At 43.3% G+C, this 23,038-nt stretch overlaps 1 protein-coding gene across 3 annotated transcripts in view; it reads left to right on the top strand.

Annotated features, from left to right (window-relative positions):
• The window catches only part of LOC122561888 (integrin alpha-E-like), a 397,374-nt gene that overhangs the window by 248,724 nt on the left and 125,612 nt on the right, over nucleotides 1–23,038 (top strand). For all 3 annotated transcript variants that reach the window (XR_006315137.2, XM_043714220.2, XM_043714221.2), the window contains one exon: nucleotides 4,231–4,323. Coding sequence is in view for 2 of the 3 variants with exons in the window: in XM_043714220.2 (XP_043570155.2) it covers nucleotides 4,231–4,323 (93 nt within the window). In the remaining variant the exon portion in view is untranslated. The remainder of the gene's footprint in view (nucleotides 1–4,230; nucleotides 4,324–23,038) is intronic.

The following is a 23,038-nucleotide window of genomic DNA, read 5'->3' as shown; positions in this document are numbered from 1 at the left end:
GCATCTCCTCCACTTCCCGCTCCTCCGCCCTTGAGCCCCGCCCCTCCAATCGCCACCAGGACAGAACCCCACTGGTCCTCACCTACCACCCCACCAACCTCCATATACATCGTATCATCCGTCGTCATTTCCGCCACCTCCAAACGGACCCCACCACCAGGGATATATTTCCCTCCCCTCCCCTATCAGTGTTCCGAAAAGACCATTCCCTCCGTGACTCCCTCATCAGGTCCACACCTCCACCAACCCAACCTCCACTCCCAGCACCATCCCCTGCAACCGCAAGAAATGTAAAACTTGCGCCCACACCTCCCCCTTTACTTCCCTCCAAGGCCCCAAGGGATCCTTCCATATCCACCACAAATTCACCTGCACCTCCACACACATCATTTACTGCATCCGATGCACCCGATGTGGCCTCCTCTATATTGGGGAGACAGGCCGCCTACTTGCGGAGCGTTTCAGAGAATACCTCTGGGACACCCGGACCAACCAACCCAACCACCCTGTGGCTCAACACTTCAACTCCCCCTCCCACTCCACCAAGGACATGCAGGTCCTTGGACTCCTCCATCGCCAGACCATAGCAACACAACGGCTGGAGGAAGAGCACCTCATCTTCTGCCTAGGAACCCTCCAACCACAAGGGATGAACTCAGATTTCTCCAGTTTCCTAATTTCACCTCCCCCCACCTTGTCTCAGTCCCAACCCTCGAACTCAGCACCACCTTTCTAACCTGCAATCTTCTTCCTGACCTCTCCGTCCCCGCCCCCACTCCGGTCTATCACCCTCACCTTATCACCCTCACCTTAACCTCCTTCAACCTATCACATTTCCAATGTCCCTCCCCCAAGTCCTTCCTCCCTACCTTTTATCTTAGCCTGCTTGGCACACTTTCCTCATTCCTGAAGAAGGGCTCATGCCCAAAACGTCGATTCTCCTGCTCCTTGGATGCTGCCTGACCTGCTGTGCTTTTCCAGGAACACATTTTCATCTCTGAATTAACTGTCCAGCAGGACTGCCAGTAGGCCATTGCCTCCCCTACAGAGGTTAATTAATGGCACCATCTGACAAAAACATAAAGGAAGAGGAGTAGAAGGAATGCCTATCATCAGACCAATAGTGTTCATTGCTATCTTTGCTCAGATTTTCAGTTTGTTATTCTTTTTGTGTAAAAGCTATTACAACTACAACTCCTCTCTACACAAAGCAATGTATCCACTGATTGCATAGCTACCCAATAGGTTTCATCATGAAACAAATGAAAGGATGAGTTGGTACATAGGATTGAAGAATGTGCAATATGTGGAAGTGGCAATAAGCAATACATTTTGTGTGGCCTTATAAAAATGGAAATTTTAAAACCCGATATTTCATCAAACAGCCACAAATGTAGTCTTAGAAAATTGCTTTTACTTGCACAGTAAAAGTGATGTCAGCAAAGGCACAGACAGGTTACTCAGACCTCTACCTTGTTAGCTGCTTTTGATTGAATTCCTTTGGGTTTCAGAGCCTCTCAAGCCCTTAAGACCGCTGAAACTTCACTGGTGCAGGGTTAAATTTCATCAAATTGGCATGGGTTTCCATGTTTCTGTAAGACAACAGATATATGAGCTGTAACTAGTGAAGTTCCACAGGGACAAGTACTGGGACTGCAACTGTTTTCAATATTTTTAGAGTTTTTGAGAAGATTTGTAGCTCGGATTACGAATGAAGTCGTGGATTCATTCGCCGAGCCAGTATGTTTTTCTATAAATATTTTGTTGCCTCGCTAGGTGACATCAACAGTGCGTCTTTGATAAGGTGTTGGTGGTCTGTCCCATCTGGTATTTATACGTCTCTGTTTGTTGATCCTTCGGTTCTGTATCTGAGTTTGTATACGGGGTCCAGTTCAATGTGTCGATTGATTCAGTTCCAGTTGAAGTGCCAGACTTAAAGGAATTCTCTGACGTGTTTCTTTTGCCTTTGCTAGGATGGTTACATCATTCCAGTTGATTTTGTGTCCTTCGTTGTCTATGTGGTTGTAAATGAGAGCGTTCTGGTCGTGTCTGGCAGTGACGAGCTGATGTCCGTGCACTCCTATGGTCAGTTTTCTTCTTTATCTTATGTAGTATTTTTCACACTGCAGGTATCCTGTAGATAATGTTCATCCTGTTGGACAAACCCAAAGAAGAAAGCACTACACAACTAGACAGGATAGTGACCATACGATATGGGTTATGAAGGTGTAAGGAGTACTGTACCTTTAAGGGAGTTGAAGGACTTAGCAAGCACACAGATTGCTGGAGAATTTCCAATGTAACATTTGGTCCTGCAGCTAGCAGTACCTGGGTTACTAAGAGACAAAAAGCTAATTCAAATTTGGCCAATCAGTTTAAATTATGCCCCAAAATACCAAACTCCAGTCAAGTTTGAATTTGATATTTTGACAATATTAACACCAATGAAATGATCCAATGCTTTGGGGTATAAAACTGAAAAAAAATTGAACAATTAGAGTAGAACTGACAAGCCACCAACATATCCAGACTGACCGCAGAATAGCGCACTTAAAGATGCCTTTATCCATCAATGACCCGTGAAACAGAAATCCCTAAAAATAAAAAAAAGAAGGCAGAGGAAGATACAAGGAGAAGATACGACATCTGGCTGGTTTTGAAATTTGAATCTTTTTGGTAAATCCTAATTGGGAGTTTTATCGGACCAGTATTATAGAAGGGAAAGTAAAAGATAAGTTAGAGAAAGGAGTTGTAAATAGTTGTTAGTTAATTATTCTATGTTAGACTCTTAAGTAAAAATAAAGTTGTTAATTTTTACTTTAAATAGTGACCTTTGGGATAGTTCTTGGCCTCTCAAATTTTAACAGATTACAACACAGGTTAAATCATTTCTGTGTTGCAGGTTTAAATAAGCAGGAGGGTTTAACCCGTGTCGTAACAATATGTCAAAGGCATATCAGAGATAACTACCCAACTACTCAGACCTCTGGGAATCTTAGTGGTCCACACACCAGTAAACATCTTCCACCAGTTCCTCAAAAGTTAAAGATCCGACACCCACATCCAACAGGATGAATCTTATTTACAAGATACCCTGCAAAGGCTATTAAAACACTACCTAGGACAAACAAGAAGAAAATTGACCATATGAGTGCACAAATATCAGCTCGCCACTGCCAGACACAACCAGCACTCTCATTTCCAACCGCACAGATGATGATCACAAATTGAACTCGGATGATGTAACTATCCTAGCACAGGCAAAATAGAGACATGCCAGAGAAGTCCTTGAAACCTGGCACTCCACCTGGAACTGAATCAATAGACACATTGAACTGGACCCTGTATACAAACCACTTTGATATACAACCGGAAGTACTGACAAGCAGCGACATATAAATACCAGATTGGACAGACCACCAACGCCTTATTAAAGATCCACTGGTGATATCACATAGCAAGGTGACAAAACCTCCTCTGACCTAAATCGTTTTGAATTTCTTGAGTGCAGTTCCAGTTATACTCCTCCAGGCAAGTGGGAAATTTCTTCTCTCACTCCTGACCTGTGCCTTGTAGATGATGGACAGGATATGGGGAGCCAGAAGGTAAATTACTCATCACAGATTTCATGGTCTATGACCTGCACTCATACACACTGTGGCTATGTTTTAAAAGCAGCAAATGCTAGAGAAACTCAGCAGGTTTGTCAGCATCTGTGGTGAGAGAACCCCAAAGAAGAATATCATTCGATTTGAAACATTACATCTGTTTCTGTCTCCATAGGAACTGCCAGACCTGCTAAGTTTCTCCAACACTTTCTGTTTCCATTTCAGATCTCTGGCATTTGCAGTACTTTGCTTTTGTCACAGAGTCTGTGTGATTAGTCCAGTTAGGTTTGAGATCCAGGAATCTCCAGGATTTTTATGGTAGATTGAACCAAGTTCTCTTCCTTGCCCATGTGTTTATGTTCTCCTTTTCTAGAAGGGACAATGAATCAGCATTCGGAGTGAGTGAAGATCAATCAGTTCCTGTTATGTCTATAGGTCATTTCAGCATCGACCCTTTAAGTATTTGTCTTTGATAGTGCCATATGGGTTACCATTGTGTCTGCAAAACAAATTGTGATTCAATCATGTTGAAATCAGAGAATTGAATCGGAATTCTGAGTTTCATCACTTGACCTCGTGTATTTTTGCACCTAATCCTTTAATCCTTTTAAATTCTTCTCAGCTTGCAGATGTTAAATGCACAGATCAAGCCACGTCCTCCTTATCCTTCCTAAATTGTGAGATTTTTCATCCAGTGTTCAAGAGGAATTCACAAGTAAGTAGTGAAATAATTGTGCATATTTTAATTTGTTGAAATTTAAATAAGCACCAGACATTCATTATTCTTGCAAGGTTTGTGAAAGTTTGTAGCTCAGGGTGTAGGTTTGCTTGCTGAGCTGTAGGTTTGATATCCAGACGTTTCATTACCTGGCTAGGTAACATCATCAGTGGCGACCTCCAAGTGAAGCGAAGCTGTTGTCTCCTGCTGTCTATTTATATCTTTCTCCTGGATGGGGTTCCTGGGATTTGTGGTGATGTCATTTCCTGTTCGTTTTCTGAGGCGTTGATAGATGGCATCTAGATCTATCTGCTTGTTTATGGCGTTGTGGTTGGAGTGCCAGGCCTCTAGGAATTCTCTGGCATGTCTTTGCTTGGCCTGTCCCAGGCTAGATGTGTTGTCCCAGTCGAAATGGTGTTTTTTTTTTCATCCGTGTGTAGGGCTATGAGGGAGAGGGGGTCGTGTCTTTTTGTGGCTAGCTGGTGTTCATGAATCCTGGGTGGCTAACTTTCTTCCTGTTTGTCGTAGTCCTTGCATGGAATTTTGTAGATGACGTTGGTTTTGTACATGGGTTGTACTGGGTCTTTTAAGTTTGTTAGTTCTTGTTTGAGAGTGTTGGTGGGTTTGTGTGCTATTAGGATTCCAAGGGGTCTTAGTAGTCTGGCTGTCATTTCTGAGACTTCTTTGATATATGGTAAGGTGGTTAGGGTTTCTGGCTGTGTTAGGTCTGCTTGTCGTGATTTGTTCCTGAGGAATCTGCGGACTGTATTTTTTGAGTATCTGTTCTTCTTGAATAAGTTGTATAGGTGGTTCTCCTCTGTTTTGTCTGTGCTGTAGTGTGTGGTGGTTCGTTGGAATAGTGTTCTGATACAGCTTCGTTTGTGTGTGTTGGGATGGTTGCTGGTGTAGTTAAGTATTTGGTCAGTGTTTGTCGGTTTTCTGTATATGCAAGTTTGTAGTTCTCCGTTGTCCTTTCTTTCAACTGTGACGTCCAGGAATGCGAGTTTGTTGTCGGTTTCTTCCTCCTTGGTGAACTTTATGCCTGTGAGGGTGTTGTTGATGATGTTAAATGTCTCTTCCATCTTGTTTCATTTTGTGATGACAGAAAACTAACAAACTTAAAAGACCCAGTACAACCCATGGACAAAACCAACGTCATCTACAAAATTCCATGCAAGGACTGCCACAAACTCTACGTAGGACAAACAGGAAGAAAGTTAGCCACCAGGATACATGAACACCAGCTAGCCAAAAAAAACACGACTCTCTCTCCCTCGTAGCCCTACACACGGATGAAAAAAACCACCAATACGACTGGGACAACATATCTATCTAGGGACAGGCTAAGCAAAGACATGCCAGAGAATTCCTAGAGGTCTGGCACTCCAACCACCACACCATAAACAAACACATAGATCTAGATACCATCTATCAACCCCTCAGAAAACGAACAGGAAATGACATCACCACAAACCCCAGGAACCCCATCCAGGACAAATATCTAAATAGAAAGCAGGAGACACTAGCTTCGCTTCACTTGGAGGTCGCCGCTGATGATGTTACCTAGCCAGGTAATGAAACATTTGGATATCAAGCCTACAGCTCAGTGAGCAAACTGACACCCTATTCATTATTCTTCACTGAAAACAAGCAAATGTACATGAGACCGCAATATAACATTTTATAACAACAGTAACATATAAAAAACACCCTCCTTACCCTCAGGCATATCGACAGATGTTCATAAAACCAGATTTATGTACAGATATTTCCATATTATCAGAACTTTGATTTAACTTAACTAGGCAGAGTAACCAGACTAATTCTTTGGGAAGTCTAATTTCTCTAATCTTTGCTCGTATCAAAAATTCCTCATTCTTCATATCATTCTAGTAAATCTCCTTTGCACTTTTTACTGGACTTCTACACCCAACCCTAAATAAAGTGCTTAGAATTGTACACAATACTGTAACTGTGGTCTGACCAATAACTTGCAGAGGTGAAGCATCATCTCCTTGCTTCTTTACTCTGTGCCTCTACTTATAAACTCAAGGAATTGATAAATTGTCTTAATAGCTGTTTCAGCTTGTGTGGCCACCTTCAGAAAATTATGTACTTGAACCCCAAAGTTCCTCTACTCCTGTACTCCCCCCAAATGTTGTGCTTTTTGAGCCTGTATTGGTCTCTCATATTTCTTCTACCAAAATGCAAGTCAAAGTCAAAATACAAGGTATTAATATGGGGATGCAATATAAATAATCAGAGTGTGACAGAAAGGGAACTGAATGCCAAAACATAATATTACATTGATTACTATGATCAGAATAGGGGGAATGCACTTGAACTACAAGGATAAGGAAGGATTCAGGTGAAAAAATGTGTAGAAACCCAAACAGAAACGTTGAGGTAATAGTGATGCCTATCAATGTGGCTAATACAAGTTGATGGGACCAGAAGCAGCAGAGAGTTTAATTCAAGTAGTGCATCAGAGAGTTTGATCCATGCAGAGGATAGTTGTGAAAAATAAAATTGAAATTGCTTTATCTGAATGTACAGGCAATCTGTAATAAGACAGATGAACCAATGACAAAAAGAGACATATGTGGTTTAAATCTAATTACTGTCACAAAGATATAACTACAAAGTGATCAAGGATGGGAAACAAATATTTCAGTGTACATAACATTTCAAAAATGACTCAAAAAGAATAGAAAAAGAGGTTGCGTTGCCTGATAATTAAGGATTCATTTAGGAGATTAGCGGAAAAGGATATTGTCTCTCAAAATCAGGAAGCAGAGTTAGTATGAATAGAAATTAAGAATAGCAAGGGTCAAAAAACACTGGTCAGAGTAGTTTATTTTTCTCCAACAGTAGTCATGCATTGGACAGTGCATTAAACAAAAAATTATTAGAGTTTCTAACAAAGGCGACATAGCAGTTGTGGGGGAGTATTGTCTTCATATTTTGCTTAATTTAATTTATTGATGGGATATGGGCATCAGCTGGGCCAGCACTTCTGACCATCCCTAAAAATACTTGAACTGAATGGCTTGCTAGGCCATTTCAGAGGGCAGTTGAGAGTCAACCATATTGCTGTGGGTCTGGAGTCACATGTAGATAGCCAGGTAAGAATGACAAATAACAGAATCACAGGGTTATCATGGTGCAGAAGGAGGCCATTGGCCCACCATCTCTGCACCGACTCTATTATCTAGTCTGACTATCTTATCTCATGCCAATCTCCTCCCTGTTCCCCATATTCCGACACACCATTTCTAGCCAAAAAAAATCCAATCCCCTTTTCAGTGCCTCAATTTAACCTACTGCACTATATTTCCAGGCAGTGCATTTCATACATTAACAACTATAGAAGAACATAGAACATAGAACAGTACAGCACAGAACAGGCCCTTCACCCACGATGTTGTGCCGGCCACTGATCCTCATGTATGCACCCTCAAATTTCTATCTGTGTGAAAAAGTTTTTTTGCACATTATTTGAAACCTATGCCTTCTTGTTTTTGTTTCTTTTACATTACAGAAGTGGGAAGAAAATAAATCAGGAAATAGAAAAGGCATAGGAAAAAGTGAGGACTGCAGATGTTGGAGATCAGATTTGAGAGTGTGGTGCTGGAAAAGCACAGCAGGATGCTGACCAGACCTGCTGTGCTTTTCCAGCACCACACTCTTGATAGAAAAGGCATGTAAGAAAGGCATTATTACAATAATAATGGGAAGTTGAAGTCACATTGGGTCTTGGGTGGATTGGTAAGGTGGATACAGAACTGGCTTAGTATTAGAAGACAGAGTTGGAAGGGTGTTTTTCTGACTGCAGATCTATGACCATTAGTGTTGTGTAAGGATCGGTGCTGGGATCCCTATTGTTTATAATACATGTAAATCAAATTGGAGGAGAATGTAGGTGGCCACTGTGACCTGATTGCTGCTGCTAGCCCCTAAAAGGTCATCCCCCCACCCCTCAACCGTATCCAAAGAGGTGTATCTGTTATTGAGGTGAATGGCCATAGAGGAACCCTGCACTGGATGCCCTCCCTCCACTTTCCTCTTCTGGTGGTCACCCAGCTACCTGTAGCCTGCACCTTAGGAGTGACCACTTCACTGTAGCTCTTATCAATGATATTCTGTACACCCTGCATGATCTTGAGTGCATCCAGCTCCAGCTCCAGTTCCCGAATGCGGTCTGTCAGGAGATGCAGCCAGAAGCACTTCTCACAAGGATGGCTACCAGGGACACTGGAAGTCTCACTGATCTCCCACATGCTGCAAAAGGAGCATGTCACGACCCTAACTGCCATCCCCACTGCCTTCAGTCTAGACAGAAAGAATGTAGAGTTAAAGAGCTCTTACCTGTATGCCTGCACAGCCTCCTCAAGCAAAGGCCTCAGCACTTCCACTCGAACACTGGCCCACTCTCTTAACAACTGCTCTACCAGATTGCCCCTCATTATTCAACATTCAAGTGAAAACAAATCAAGTTTGTTCAATCTGTCCTCAGAATTAATACCCTCCAAACTAGTCAACATTCTGATAAATCTTTCTGTACCCTTGCAAAGCTTCCACATCCTTCTGGTTAGTGTGGTGACCAGAACTGTAAACCATATTCCAAAGCTAAACATCTACACAGCTGTAACATGATTTGCCAATTTTTATAATTCATGCTTTGACCAATGGAGGCTAGTATTGAGGTAGCCCCTGATCAGAGTGGCATAAATATGGCCTCTACAGTGCCTGCCACTGGCCTAAATATGGCTGCAGTAACAGAATTAGCATGCCTGCTCTAGCATTTAAATGAGGTCATAAGTTAGAACAGTGGTAACTTTGAGGCGGAGTTATCTCACATTACAGGATCTACTTTGAACAAAGAATCTTACAAATTAGTATACAGGGAATTCTGCACAAACAGCAGCTGCAGAAGTCTGTAGGAGACAGTTTGACAAGAAATATCTAAGAGCAGGCAGCCTGAAATTTGTAACAAGCATTAAAGAGAAAAATAGGATTCCACAATAATAGAAATAGATGATAAGGGTGGGATTATGACTTGTAAAAATCTCAGAGATCAGACAAATTCACTGAGCTTTGAAGTGATTGAGTTTTAGTCTTATCAATGAGAAAGATGTTGTTTTATTAGGTAAAAAGAATTAGTCAGAGATGGGGCAGTAAATTATATCCCAGAAGACAATGTCTGACTAGAATGAGTTATAATGCACCTGCAAGATAAAGAAGGGTGTCTAACTAAGCCTTCAAGGTCTCATGGGACCAAAACTGCTCACAACTCATTAGCTAAAGAATGCTAACCGTAGGTATAAACATAAAACTCTATATGTAACCAACTTTATAGTGGAATTAATATTAGGAATCTTATAGCAATTTACAGTAAGAATTAACGCTTTTGATTCTGTGATTAGGACAGCAGGAAATATAAGATGAGTAACAGAACTTGATAGGGATAGCAAAGAATAAAATGAATAACAGAATTCAAGCAGTCCTTAGAGATAAGAGAGTCTGGGAAATGTCCAAAGGGATATAACTATTAACTTTGGAATGAGAATTAATAAGATACAGTGTAAGATCCCAATGATTACAATGTCTGATAAACATCATGAGATCATTGGGATCCTAGGACTGTCCATAGGGTGTCCATTAGTGATCAGGTGTTTTGCAGGATTGGATGTATAGATGAAGGGGGAAGGAACAATGACAATGTTGCCGCCTCAGGCGACTGACTGTGTGAAGTTTGCACATTCTCCCCTTGTCTGAGTGGGTTTCCTCCGGGTGCTCCAGTTTCCTCCCACAGTCCAAAAATTTGCTGGTTAGGTGAGTTGGCCATGCTAAATTGCCTGTAGTGTTCGGTGAAGGGTTAAATGTAGGGGAATGGGGAAATCAGAGCATCATTGACCAGCACTGAGACTCAGAGGGAAAGGGTGTAGTTGGACAGGGCGATACTGATAGGAGATTCACTTGTGAGGAGGACAGACAGGAGATTCTGTGGCCACAAGAAGACCTCAGGATGGTGTGTTGCCTTCTGGGTGCCAGAGTCAAGGATGTCTCTGAGCAGTTGCAGAACATTCTGAAGGGCGATCAAGCAGAGATAATTGTGCTCATCAGTATAAATGATATAGGGAGATAAAGGGATGGGGTCCTGTGAATTGAATATAGGAGTTAGGTAAGAAGTTAAAAAGCAGGACCTCAAGGGTAGTGATCATCGGATTACTCCCAGAGTCACGCGCTAGTGAGGATAGAAATAGAAAGAGAGGCCAGATGAATGCATGGCTAAGGAGCTGGTGTAGGAGGCAGGGTTTTCAGTTTTTGGATCATTGGGATCTCTTCTGGGGTAGAGGTAACCTGTACAAGAGGAACAGGTTGTATTTGAACCAGAGGGGGACCAATATCCTTGTGGGAAGATTTGCTAGTGTTACCCAGGAGGGTTTAAACTAGTTTGGCAGGAGGGTGGGACTCTGAATAAGAGAGGGGCCATTGAGAAGTTGGGGAGAATGCATTAGCCACCGAAAGCAAGTTTACTATTCAGGATAGCTGGGGCACAGTAAAAGGAGGGAAAAGATTCTGGTTTAAAGTGCATTCATTTCGATGCATGAGGCCTGACTGGTAAGGTAGCTGAGCTCAGAGCATGGATTGTCTCAGGGGACTGAGATAATATAGCCATAACAGAAACATGGCTGAGAGAAGGACAGGACTGGCAGCTCAGTGTTCCAAGATACAAAAGCTTCAGGCATGATAGAAGTACAAGTAAGCAAGGAGGGGGAGGATAAGGGAGCACATAACAACAAGTGCCTAGAGAGGATATTCTTAAGGGCTCATCAAATGAGGCCAACTGGTTAGAACTTAGACACAAGAAAGGATGGTCACTATGTTGGGATTGTATTGTAGATCCCCAAATAGTCAGCGAGTATTAGGGGAGCAGATGTGTAGAGAAATTGCAGATACCTGTCTCTTAACAGAGTAGTATTGATTGGAGATTTTAATTTCCCCTGTATTGACTGGGTCACCCAGAGTGTAAAAGGTCCGGATCTAGTTGAATTTGTCAAATGTGTCCAAGAAAGTTTCCTAAATCAATATGTAGAGGGCCCTACTCGAGAAGGTGCAACATTTTGGGGTGGCTCAGTGGTCAACACTGCTGCCTCACAGCACCAGGAACGCGGGTTCGATTCCCACCTTAGGCGACTGTGTGTAATTTGCATATTCTCCCCGTGTCTGCGTGGTTTCCTTCGGGTGCTCCGGTTTCCTCCCACAATCCAAAAGATGTGCAGATCAGGTGAATTGGCCATGCTAAATTGCCCATAATATTAGGTACATTTGTCAGGGGTAAATGTCGAGGAATGGGTCTGGGTGGGTTACTCTTCGGAGGGTCAGTGTGGATTTGTTGGGCCAAAGGGCCTGATTCCATACTGTAGGGAGTCTCATCTAATCTAATCTTAACATTGGACCTCCTCTTAGGAAAAAAGGTCAAGCAAGTGACTGAAGTGTCAATCGGAGAGCACTTTGGGTGCAGTGACCATAACTCTCTTAGTTTTAACAGTTATAGAAAAAAGATAGGAGAGGTCATCAGGTTAAGGTACTAAATTGGAGTAGGGCTAATTTTGGGGCCATTAGGCAGGATCTAGCAGAGGTTGATTGGGTGAATCTGTTTGGAGGAAAGGGAATGATTGGCAAATGGGAGACTTTTAGCAGTGTGATATCAGGAGTCCAGGGACAGTATGTCCCTATTAGAGTGAATGGAAAAGCTGGCAGGTTGAGGCATGCCTGGCTGATGAGGAATATTGAGGCTCTGGTCAGGAAGAGAAAGAAGACATGCATTGGGTTTAAACTATTGGGCTCAAGTGAATTCCTGGATGACTATTAAAAAGTGTAGGAGCACAATTAAAAGGGAAATCAGAAGGGCAAAAAGAGGGTATGAGATGGATCTGGCAGATATCTTATGGTCTTATGGTCTTGTTATAATGTTAAATATAATCCCAAGAAGCTCTACAGATATATTAATAGTAAAAGGGTGACGAGGGAGAGAATAGGTCCTGTTAAAGATCAACATGGCCGTCTATCTGTGGAGCCACAGGAGATGGGGAGATTTTTAATTAATATTTCTTTTCAGTGTTTACTGAGGAGAGAGTCTTGGATGCTAGGGAAATAAGGGAAACAAGTGTGGATGTTTTAGACCATACACACATTACCAGAGAGGAGGTGTTTGCAGCCTGAAAGAGCACTAAGGTGGATAAATCCCACTGGCCTGATCAAGTCCATGCTCGGACATTGTGGAAGGCTAGGGATGAAATTGCAGAGATTTTTGCTTCAACTTTAGCTATCGGTGAAGTTCGGAAAGACTGGAAGGTGAGAACAAACAAAGAACAAAGAACAAAAAACATTTACAGCCCAGGAACAGGCCCTTCGGCCTTCCAAGCCTGAGCCAATCCAAATCTACTGTCTAAACCTGGCGCCCAATTCCTAAGCATCTGTATCCTTATGCTCCCTGCCTACTCATGCATCTGTCCAGATGCATCTTAAATGAATCTACCACGCTTGCCTCTACCACCTCTGCTGGCAACGCGTTCCAGACACCCACCACTCTCTGTGTAACATACTTGCCGCATGTATCCCCCTTAAACTTTTCACCTCTCACCTTGAAATTGTGACCTCTCATTATTGAATCCTTCACCCTGGAAAAAAGCTTATAGTTAATGTTGTCCCGTTGTTTCAGAAAGGTAGCAAAGACAAGCTAGGAAACTATAGGCCAGTGAGCCTGACATCAGTGGTAATCAAGTTGTTGGAGAGGATAGTGATAGTGGGTCATGTCTTTTGGTGGCCAGTTGGTAGACATGTATCCTGGTGGTAAGTTTCCTACTAGTTTGTCCGAAATCGTGTTTTTTACAGTTCTTGCATGGTATCTTGTAAATAAACTAAAGTATCGAATGGATCCTTTAGGTTCATTAGTCACTGATTAAATGTGTTGGTAGGTTTGTGGGCTACCATGATGCCAAGAGGTCTGAGATGTCTGGAAGTCATTTCTAATATGTTTTTGATGTAAGGTAATGTGGCTATAGTTTTTGGTTGCGTTGTGTCTGCTTGTTTGGGTTTGTTTCTGAGGAATCAATGGATTGTGTTTATTGGGTACCCGTTTTTCTTGAAAACATTATTTTTTTTTCAGCTTTTTGTAGTTCTTGGATTCTGCAGTATAATGTCACTCATTGAAATAACGTCTTGAAGCAGCTCTATTTGTGGGTGTTAGGATGATTGCTTCTGAAGTTAAGTATTTGGTCTGTGTTTGTTATTTTCTGTAGACACTAGTTTGAAGCTCTCCATTAACTGTACATTCAACTGTCATGTCTGGGAATGGGAGTCTGTTGTTGTTCTCCTCCTCTTTTGTAAATTTAGATACTACCAGCAAAACTAATGGCATTTACAAGATACCATGCAAGAACTGTTAAAAAAAACACTACATCAGACAAACTAGTAGGAAACTTGCCACCAGGATACATGAACAGCAACTGGCCACCAAAAGACATGATCCACTATCACTAGTTTCTATACATACAGATAAATAAGGACACTACTTTGATTGGGACAATACAGACATCCTAGGACAGGTGAAGCAAAGACACGCATGAGAATTCTTAGAGGCATTGCACTCTAACCAGGACTCCACCAATAAATACATCGATTTAGATCCTATCTACCTTCCCTTGAAAGAAAACAGAAATGACATCACCCAACTTAAGAAACCAAGACCTATTAATAGTGAGGCGGGATATACCACCAGCACGTCACTGGAGACTCTCATTGATTATGTTACCTAGTATGGTGATGAAACGTCTGAAATCAAACCTTCAAGGTCAACGAGTTAACTTACATACTTATCATCAACCTGAGCAACACATCTTCTCAAAAATCATTTATGAGAATGTTGCTAGGACTAGAAGGCCTGAGTTGGAGGGAGAGGTTGGCCAGGATAGGACTTTATTCCTTGGAATGTAAGAGAATGAGGGTTGACCTTATTGAGATATATAAAATCATGAGGGGCATAGATAGGATGAATGCATATAGGGATGGGGGAACTGAAAACTAGAGGGTGTAGGTTTAAGGTGAGAGGGGAAAGATTTAAGAAGGACCTGAGTGGCAACTTCTTCACGCAGACACTGATGCGTATATGGAATAGGCTGCCAGAGAAAGTTGTTGAGGTAGGTGCAATAACAACATTTTAAAAATATTTGGATAGGTACATGGATGGGAAGGGTTTAGAGGGATATGGATCAAATGTGGGCAATTGGACCTAGCTGAGTGGGCACCGTGGTCAGCATGGGCCATTTTGGGTTGAAAGGCCTGTTTCCATGATGTATTGCTGTATGACTCTATGACACCAAGTGCACAAAATTATGACAGGCATGGATAAGGTGGATAGTTGGAGTCTCTTTCCCAGAGTATAAATGTCAATTGTGAGGGGGCATTAGTTAAGGAAAACAGGAGTAAGTTTAAAGGAGAATAAGAGATACGTTATTTATGCCAAAGATGGTAACTGCTGGAATGCACTGCTAGAAGGTGGGAGAGGTGGATACAATGGTAACATTTAAGAGGCAGTTTGCCAAATATATATAGAGAGAGGAAGGGAATAGAGGGCTATGAACTTTGCAGAGACAAAAGGTTTTTAGTTTAGAAAGGCATCATGCATTGGCTCAGTGTGGTGGGCTGAAGAGCCTGCTCTTTTGTGTACTGTTTTTGGTCAGTATGCAGGTGGATTAGTTAAATCAGGTTGGTAGCGGATCTCAAGAAAGGAAATTTTTGGACTATCTACACGTTTATTTTTGAAAAAGCTTTGTGGTAGACCCCACCAGGGAACAGATGTTCGCAGGTAAAGGGACGGCTGGAAAATGGGAAGTATTCAGAAATGAGATAACAAGAATCCAGAGAAAGTATATTCCTGTCAGGGTGAAAGGGAAGGCTGGTAGGTATAGGGAATGCTGGATGACTAAAGAAATTGAGGATTTGGTTAAGAAAAAGAAGGAAGAATATGTCAGGTATAGACAGGATAGATTGAGTGAATCCTTAGAAGAGTATAAAGGAAATAGGAGTATACTTAAGAGGGAAATCAGGAGGGCAAAACGGAGACATGAGATAGCGTTGGCAAATAGAATTAAGGAGAATCCAAAGGGTTTTACAAATACATTAAGGACAAAAGGGTAACTAGGGAGAGTATAGGGCCCCCCAAAGATCAGCAAGGCGGCCTTTGTGTAGAGCCACAGAAAATGGGGGAGATACTAAATGAATATTTTGCATATTTATTTACTGTGGAAAAAGATATGGAAGATATAGACTGTAGGGAAGTAGATGGTGACATCTTGCAAAATGTCCAGATTACAGAGGAGGAAGTGCTGGATGTCTTGAAACGGTTAAAGGTGGATAAATCCCCAGGTCCTGATCAGGTGTACCCGAGAACTCTGTGGGAAGCTAGAGAAGTGATTGCTGGGCCTCTTGCTGAGATATTTGTATCATCAATAGTCACTGGTGAGGTGCCGGAAGACTTGAGGTTGGCAAACGTGGTGCCACTGTTTAAGAAGGGCAGTAAAGACAAGCCAGGGAACTATAGACCGGTGAGGCTGACCTCAGTGGTGGGCAGATTGTTGGAGGGAATCCTGAGGGACAGGATGACTCTATATGACATATATTTGGAAAGGCAAGGACTGATTAGGGATAATCAACATGGCTTTGTGCGTGGGAAATCATGTCTCACAAACTTGATTGAGTTTTTTGAAAAAGTAACAAAGAAGATTGATGAGGGCAGAGTGATAGATGTGATCTATGTGGACTTCAGTAAGGCGTTCGACAAGGTTCCCCATGGGAGACTGATTAGCAAGCTTAGATCTCATGGAATACAGGGAGAACTAGCCATTTGGATACAGAACTGGCTCAAAGGTAGAAGACAGAGGGTGGTGATGGAGGGTTGTTTTTCAGACTGGAGGCCTGTGACCAGTGGAGTGCCACAAGGATCGGTGCTAGGTCCTCTACGTTTTGTCATTTACATAAATGATTTGGATGCGAGCATAAGAGGTACAGTAAGTTTGCAGATGACACCAAAATTGGAGGTGTAGTGGACAGCGAAGAGGGTTACCTCAGATTACAACAGGATCTTGACCAGATGGGCCAATGGGCTGAGAAGTGGCAGATGGAGTTTAATTCAGATAAATGCGAGGTGCTGCATTTTGGGAAAGCAAATCTTAGCAGGACTTGTACACTTAATGGTAAGGTCCTAGGGAGTGTTGCTAAACAAAGAGACCTTGGAGTGCAGGTTCATAGCTCCTTGAAAGTGGAGTTGCAGGTAGATAGGATAGTGAAGAAGGCGTTTGGTATGCTTTCCTTTATTGGTCAGAGTATTGAGTACAGGAGTTGGGAGGTCATGTTGTGGCTTTACAGGACATTGGTAAGGCCACTATTGGAATATTGCATGCAATTCTGGTCTCCTTCGTATCGGAAAGATGTTGTGAAACTTGAAAGGGTTCAGAAAAGATTTACAAGGATGTTGCCAGAGTTGGAGGATTAGAGCTATATGGAGAGGCTGAACAGGCTGGGGCTGTTTTCCCTGGAGCATCGGAGGCTGAGGGGTGACCTTATTGAGGTTTACAAAATTATGAGGGGCATGGATAGGAACAATAGACAAGTCTTTTCCCTGGGGTCGGGGAATCCAGAACTAGAGGGCATAGGTTTAGGGTGAGAGGGGAAAGATATAAAAGAGAGTTGAGGGGCAACTTTTTCACGCAGTGGGTGATATGTGTATGGAATGAGCTGCCAGAGGATGTGGTGGAGGCTGGTACAATTGCAACATTTAAAAGGCATTTGGATGGGTATATGAATAAGAAGGGTTTGGAGGGATATGGGCCGGGTGCTGGCAGGTGGGACTAGATTGCGTTGGGATGTCTGGTCAGCATGGACAGGTTGGACCGAAGAGTCTGTTTCCATGCCGTACATCTCTATGCCTCTATGACTCTATAATATGCAAATTTGGTCCTCATGGCTGTTCAGTGTGTCTGGATGAAGAGATGGTTGTCAAAGGTGAAAACGTTGTGGTCGAGGATGAAACAGATGAGTTGTAGGACAGTGCTCGGAGAATGGCAGTTGTTGGTATTAACTACTGAGGCTGTTGCCCCGATGCCCTCACTGTGGGGGATGCTGGTGTGGTGTGGTGAAACCTTCATTATGACGAGGAATGTTCCCAGTTTGACTGGTGCTGAGTTTCTATAAGAAATCGGTAGTGACATGACAAATCTGGGGGTTCTCTGTACAATGGGTTTCAAGATGCCTTTGACATAGCCAGAGAGGTTCTCACATAGGGTCCCACTGCCTGATGCGATGGGACAGCCTAGTATGTTGGCTTTGCGCATCTTCAGAAGGCAGTAGAAATTGCCTATGTGAGAAATACATGGGATGAGGTCACATAGGGAACTCCAAAGGACTGAATCTAAAGTCCTGATCAATGTTTTTAGTTCACGGGTGTGCTGTTTGATCGGATCGGCTGATAGTTGCCTGTCATGTTCCTGGTTGTACAGTTGTCGGTACACTTCCTTGCAGTAATTTGTTCTATTCTGAATGACGATGGTTTCTTTATCTGCTGGTTTGATGACAATGTTGCGATTGGTTTTGAGAGCATGGACGGCGTTGTATTGTGATCGTATGCTGTTTTGCTTTACCTTGTAGGTGCAGCTAATGAGCTGAAAATTTGTTGCTGGAAAAGCGCAGCAGGTCAGGCAGCATCCAGGGAACAGGAGAATCAACGTTTCGGGCATAAGCCCGGGCTTATGTCCGAAACGTCGATTCTCCTGTTCCCTGGATGCTGCCTGACCTGCTGCGCTTTTCCAGCAACACATTTTCAGCTCTGATCTCCAGCATCTGCAGACCTCAATTTCTCCTCCGGTGCAGCTAATGAATCTGGCATTTATATATTTCCTGACAGTTTCAGCATACATCTCAAGCCCAGGGCAACGGCCCTCTGTTGGGGTCCAGGTTGACTCCTTCTTTGGTCGTTCCTCTACGAATCCCTTTGATGACTGTTCTGGTTCGTTAGTGGGCTCATTGGGTTCACTGCTGGCATCTTGAATGAATACTCAGGCACACACACACACCCACATGCTCATACTCAATCTGTCTCACCTGCATGCACAAGCATGTAGATCATAGAACATGGATAAGTACAGCACAGAACAGGCCCTTCGGCGCACAATGTTGTGCTGAGGATTATTCCTAATCCAAAATAAAATAACCTAACTGACACACCCCTCAATTCACTGCTGTCCATGTGCATGTCCAGCAGATGCTTAAATGTCCCTAATGACTCTGCTTTTACCATCACCGTTGGCAACACATTCCATGCATTCACAACTCTCTGTGTAAAGAACCTACCTCTGACGTCTCCTTTATGCCTTCCTCCAAATACCTTAAAACTATGACCCCTCATGCCAATCAATCTTGCCCTGGGGAAAGGTCTCTGGCTATCGACTCTATCCATGTCTCTCATTACCTTGTATACCTCGATCAGGTTACCTCTCTTTGGAGTCCAAGCTTAGTCAACCTCTCTTCGTAAGACAAGCCCTCCAGTCCAGGCAACGTCCTGGTAAACCTTCTTTACACCCGCTCCAAAGCCTCCGTATCTTTCCTTTTATAGGGCAACCAGAATTGGACACAAGTTTCCAAGTGTGGTCTCATCAGGGTTTTGTAGAGCTGTAGCAAAACCTCATGGCTCTTAGACTCGATCCCCTGTAAAGGAAAGCCAAAACATCATATGCATTCTTAACAACTCTATCCACTTGGGTGGCAACTTTGAGGGATTGATGCACTTTTGAATACCAAGATCCAGCTCTTCCTCCACACTGCCAAGAATCCTGTCTTTAATCGTGTACTCAGCATTCAAGTTCAACCTTCCAAAATGCATCACTTTGTATTTATCCAAGTTGAACTCCATCTGCCATTTCTCAGCCCAGCTCTGCATCCTGTCTATGTCGCGCTGCAGCTTGCAATAGCCCTCGATACTATCAACGGTACCTCCAACATTTGTGTCATTGGCAAATTTACTAACTCACTTCTCAACCTACTCATCCAAGTCATTTATAAAAACTATAAAGAAGAGCCTGTGGAACACCACTCACCACTAACTTCCAGGCAGAATACCTTCCATCTACAACCAATTCTGAATCCAGACAGCCAAATCTCCATATATTTCATACTTCCTGACTTTATGAATGAGCAAGTCGTAGGGAACCTTATCAAAACCTTGCTGAAGTCCATATACACCACATCCACTGCCCAACCTTCATCGACCTGTCTCATCACTTCCTCAAAGAACTCAATAAGATTTGTGAAGCATGACCTGCCCCTCACAAAGCCATGCTGACTGCCTTTAGTCACGTTATGCTTTTCCAAATAGTCATAAATCCTATCCCTCAGAATTCTTTCTAAAACCTTGCTGACCACAGACGTAAGACTGACTGACCGGGGTTTGCCAGTAGTTGCCTGTAATTGCCAGGGATTTCCCTATTGCCCTTATTGAAGAGGAACAATATTCGCCTCCCTCCCATCCTCCGGTACAACTCCCATGGAGAGTGAGGAAGCAAAGATCTTCACCAGCAGCTTAGCAACATCCTTTCTCGCTTCCTGGAGCAACCTAGGATAAATCTGGTCTGGCCCTGGGGACTTATCAATCTTAATGTTTGCCAAAATTTCTAGCATATCAACTTCATCAGTCTTGATCTGTTCAAGCCTATTTCCTAGCTCCACAAAGTTCTCATTCACAACAAGGTCCGTTTCCTTAGTGAAAACTGAAGCAAAAAACTCATTTAGGGCTTCCCTTATCTGCTCAGACTCCACGCACACGTTCTCTCTGCAACCCTGATTGGCCCTACCTTCTCCCTAATCATTCTCTTATTCCTCACGTATAAGTAAAATGCCTTTGGGTTCTCCTACTCCTTCTCACCGGCCATTTTTGTGCCCCTTCCTGACTCTTCTCAGTCCATTTCTGAGTTCCTTTCTAGCAAGCCTGTAATCCTCTAAAGCTGTGCTAGATCCTTGCTTCCTCCACCTTGCGTAAGCTGCCTTCTTCATTACGAGAAACTCCTCTGTTCTTGCCATCCAAGGCTCCTTAATCTTACCTCTTCTTGCCTGTCTCAGAGGAAGAAATTTGTGCATCGCTCACAACAACTGCTCCTTAAACAGTCTCCACATGTCTGCTGTGCCCTTTCTGTGGACCAATTGCTCCCAATTTATACTTCAGAACTCCTGTCTAATAGTGTACTGCTGGAAAAGCACAGCAGGTCTGGCAGCATCCGAGGAGCAGGAGAATTGACGTTTCGGGCATAAGCCCTTCATCAGGAAGGGCATATGCCTGAAATATCTATTCTGTTGCCCCTCAGATGCTGCCTAACCTGCTGTGCTTTTCCAGCATTACACTCTCGACTCTGATCTTACAGCATCTGCAGTCCTCACTTTCTCCTGTTTGATAGCATCATAGTTTCCTTTTCCCCAAATAAATATCTTCCCATGGTAACTGCTCCTTTCCCCCTCCATGGCTTTGGTAAATGTGAGGCAGTTAAAGTCTGTAGAAAGCCCCCAATGAGACAGCTGCTCCTTTGCTGTTCCTAACGTCCACCCATACTGACTGAGTAGACAAACCTTCCTTGACAACCTTCGTTTCTGTAGCTGTGATGCACTTTCTAATTAGCAATGCTACACCCCCTCCTCTTTTTCCACCCTCCCTGTTCTTTTTATCCATTCTAAGATTAGATTAGATTACTTACAGTGTGGAAACAGGCCCTTCGGCCCAACAAGTCCACACCGCCCCGCCGAAGCGCAACCCACCCATACCCCTACATTTACCCCTTACCTAACACTACGAGCAATTTAGCATGGCCAATTCACATCTTTGGACTGTGGGAGGAAACCGGAGTACCCGGAGGAAACCCACGCAGACACGGGGAGAACGTGCAAACTCCACACAGTCAGTCGCCTGAGGCGGGAATTGAACCCGGGTCTCTGGCGCTGTGAGGCAGCAGTGCTAACCACTGTGCCACCGTGCCGCCCACAAACTAAACTCTGGAATATCTAGCAACCATTCCTGCCCCTGTGAAACCCAAATCTCTGTTATGGCCACAACATTGCAGAATCAAGTACTGATCCATGCTCTAAGTTCATCACTCTTATTTCTGACACCTGTTGCGTTAAAGCAGATACACTTTAACCGATCTGTTTGTTTCACCACATGAAAAACCTTCCCGATAGATTCACTACATCCTGTCACTGCCCCATCTACAACTGCCCTCCTCTCAGATGTGTAGCTATGGTTGCCACCCCCCTGCCAAACTAGTTTAAACCCTCCCTAACCACACAAGCAAATCTCCCACCCAGAACATTTGTGCTTCTCCAGTTCAGTTCAACCCATCCTTCATGTACAGATCCCACCTTCCCCAGAAAATATCCCAATGGTCTAAGTATGTGAAGCCCTCCCTCCTGCACCAGCCTCACAGCCACATGTTAAGCTGCACTTGCTGACTGTTCCTAACCTCATTATCTCATGGCACCGGAAGCAAACCTGAGATCACTACTCTACTCGTCCTGCTCTTCAGCTTCCAACCTAGCTCTCTGTAGTCACTTTTCAGATCCTCAGTCCCTTTCCTGGCTATGTCATTGATGCCAATATGAACCAGGATTTCTGGCTGCTCCCCCTCCCCCTTCAGAATCCTGTCAACCAGATCGGCGACATTCCGGACCCTGGCATCGGGGAGGCAACATACCTTCCGGGAGTCCCGTTCCTAACCACAAAAACTCCTGTCAATCCTTTCCTTGCCGCTTTGTTCAAAATAGAGGCCCGAATCCTGAGGTAAATCGCTTTTTAAGTGGGAAAAACTGACCTACCTGGCATCCCTCACTTCTCTCCGCCCTCTCTCCTCGCCACTCTGTTCAAGATGGATCAATATAGTTTGTGGGCTGAATTTCTACTTGCAGAAATACATTTTAATTTGCTCAAAAACTGCATAAATCCATGCAAGATTCTGTAAATCTCACTTCAGAAATGGAATCAGTCTGAGCATTGGGGCACAGACAGACTTTAACCTCACACCTTCAATGCAGTATCTGAGCTGAAATGGCACCTGTTGTTAAAGCTGTCTTGAGAATGTAACTTCAAAAATGTTCTGGGATTTACATATGAAATGGTCATTCTAAATTATGAAGGACCGTACAAACAATCCAGTTTTTTTCAATATATCATTTCAGTGGCATCACACTGTAATCCTTTACCATCAATTCTACGTTGCATGATCTTATTCTCCACAACCACCTGATGAAGGAGCAGCGTTCCGAAAGCTAGTGCTTCCAAAGAGACCTGTGGGACCATAACCTGGTGTTTTGTGATTTTTAACTGAGTATTATTGGAGTTGCATTCATCTAGGTAAGTGGGGAGTATTCCATCACACTTCTGACCTCATCAGAAGTCACATGACACCAGGTTATAGTCCAAAATGTTTATTTGAAATCACAAGGTTTCTGAATGCTGCTCCTTCATCAAGTGAAGTCACTGGTGTTATGTGACTTCTGACTTGGTCCACCCCATTCTAACACGACATCTCCACATCACTCCTGACTTGTGCCTTTTAATTGGTGGACAGGCTTTGGGGAGTCAGGAGGTGAGTCACTTGCTGGAATATTCCAAGCC

Source organism: Chiloscyllium plagiosum, unplaced genomic scaffold (assembly GCF_037043375.1).
Source record: "Chiloscyllium plagiosum isolate Xiang-an unplaced genomic scaffold, Cpla_swu_hap1 HiC_scaffold_31, whole genome shotgun sequence".
Taxonomy (NCBI): Eukaryota; Metazoa; Chordata; class Chondrichthyes; order Orectolobiformes; family Hemiscylliidae; genus Chiloscyllium; species Chiloscyllium plagiosum.
The sequence above is the reverse complement of the archived record's forward strand: the minus strand, read 5'-3'. Positions and strand labels throughout refer to the sequence as shown.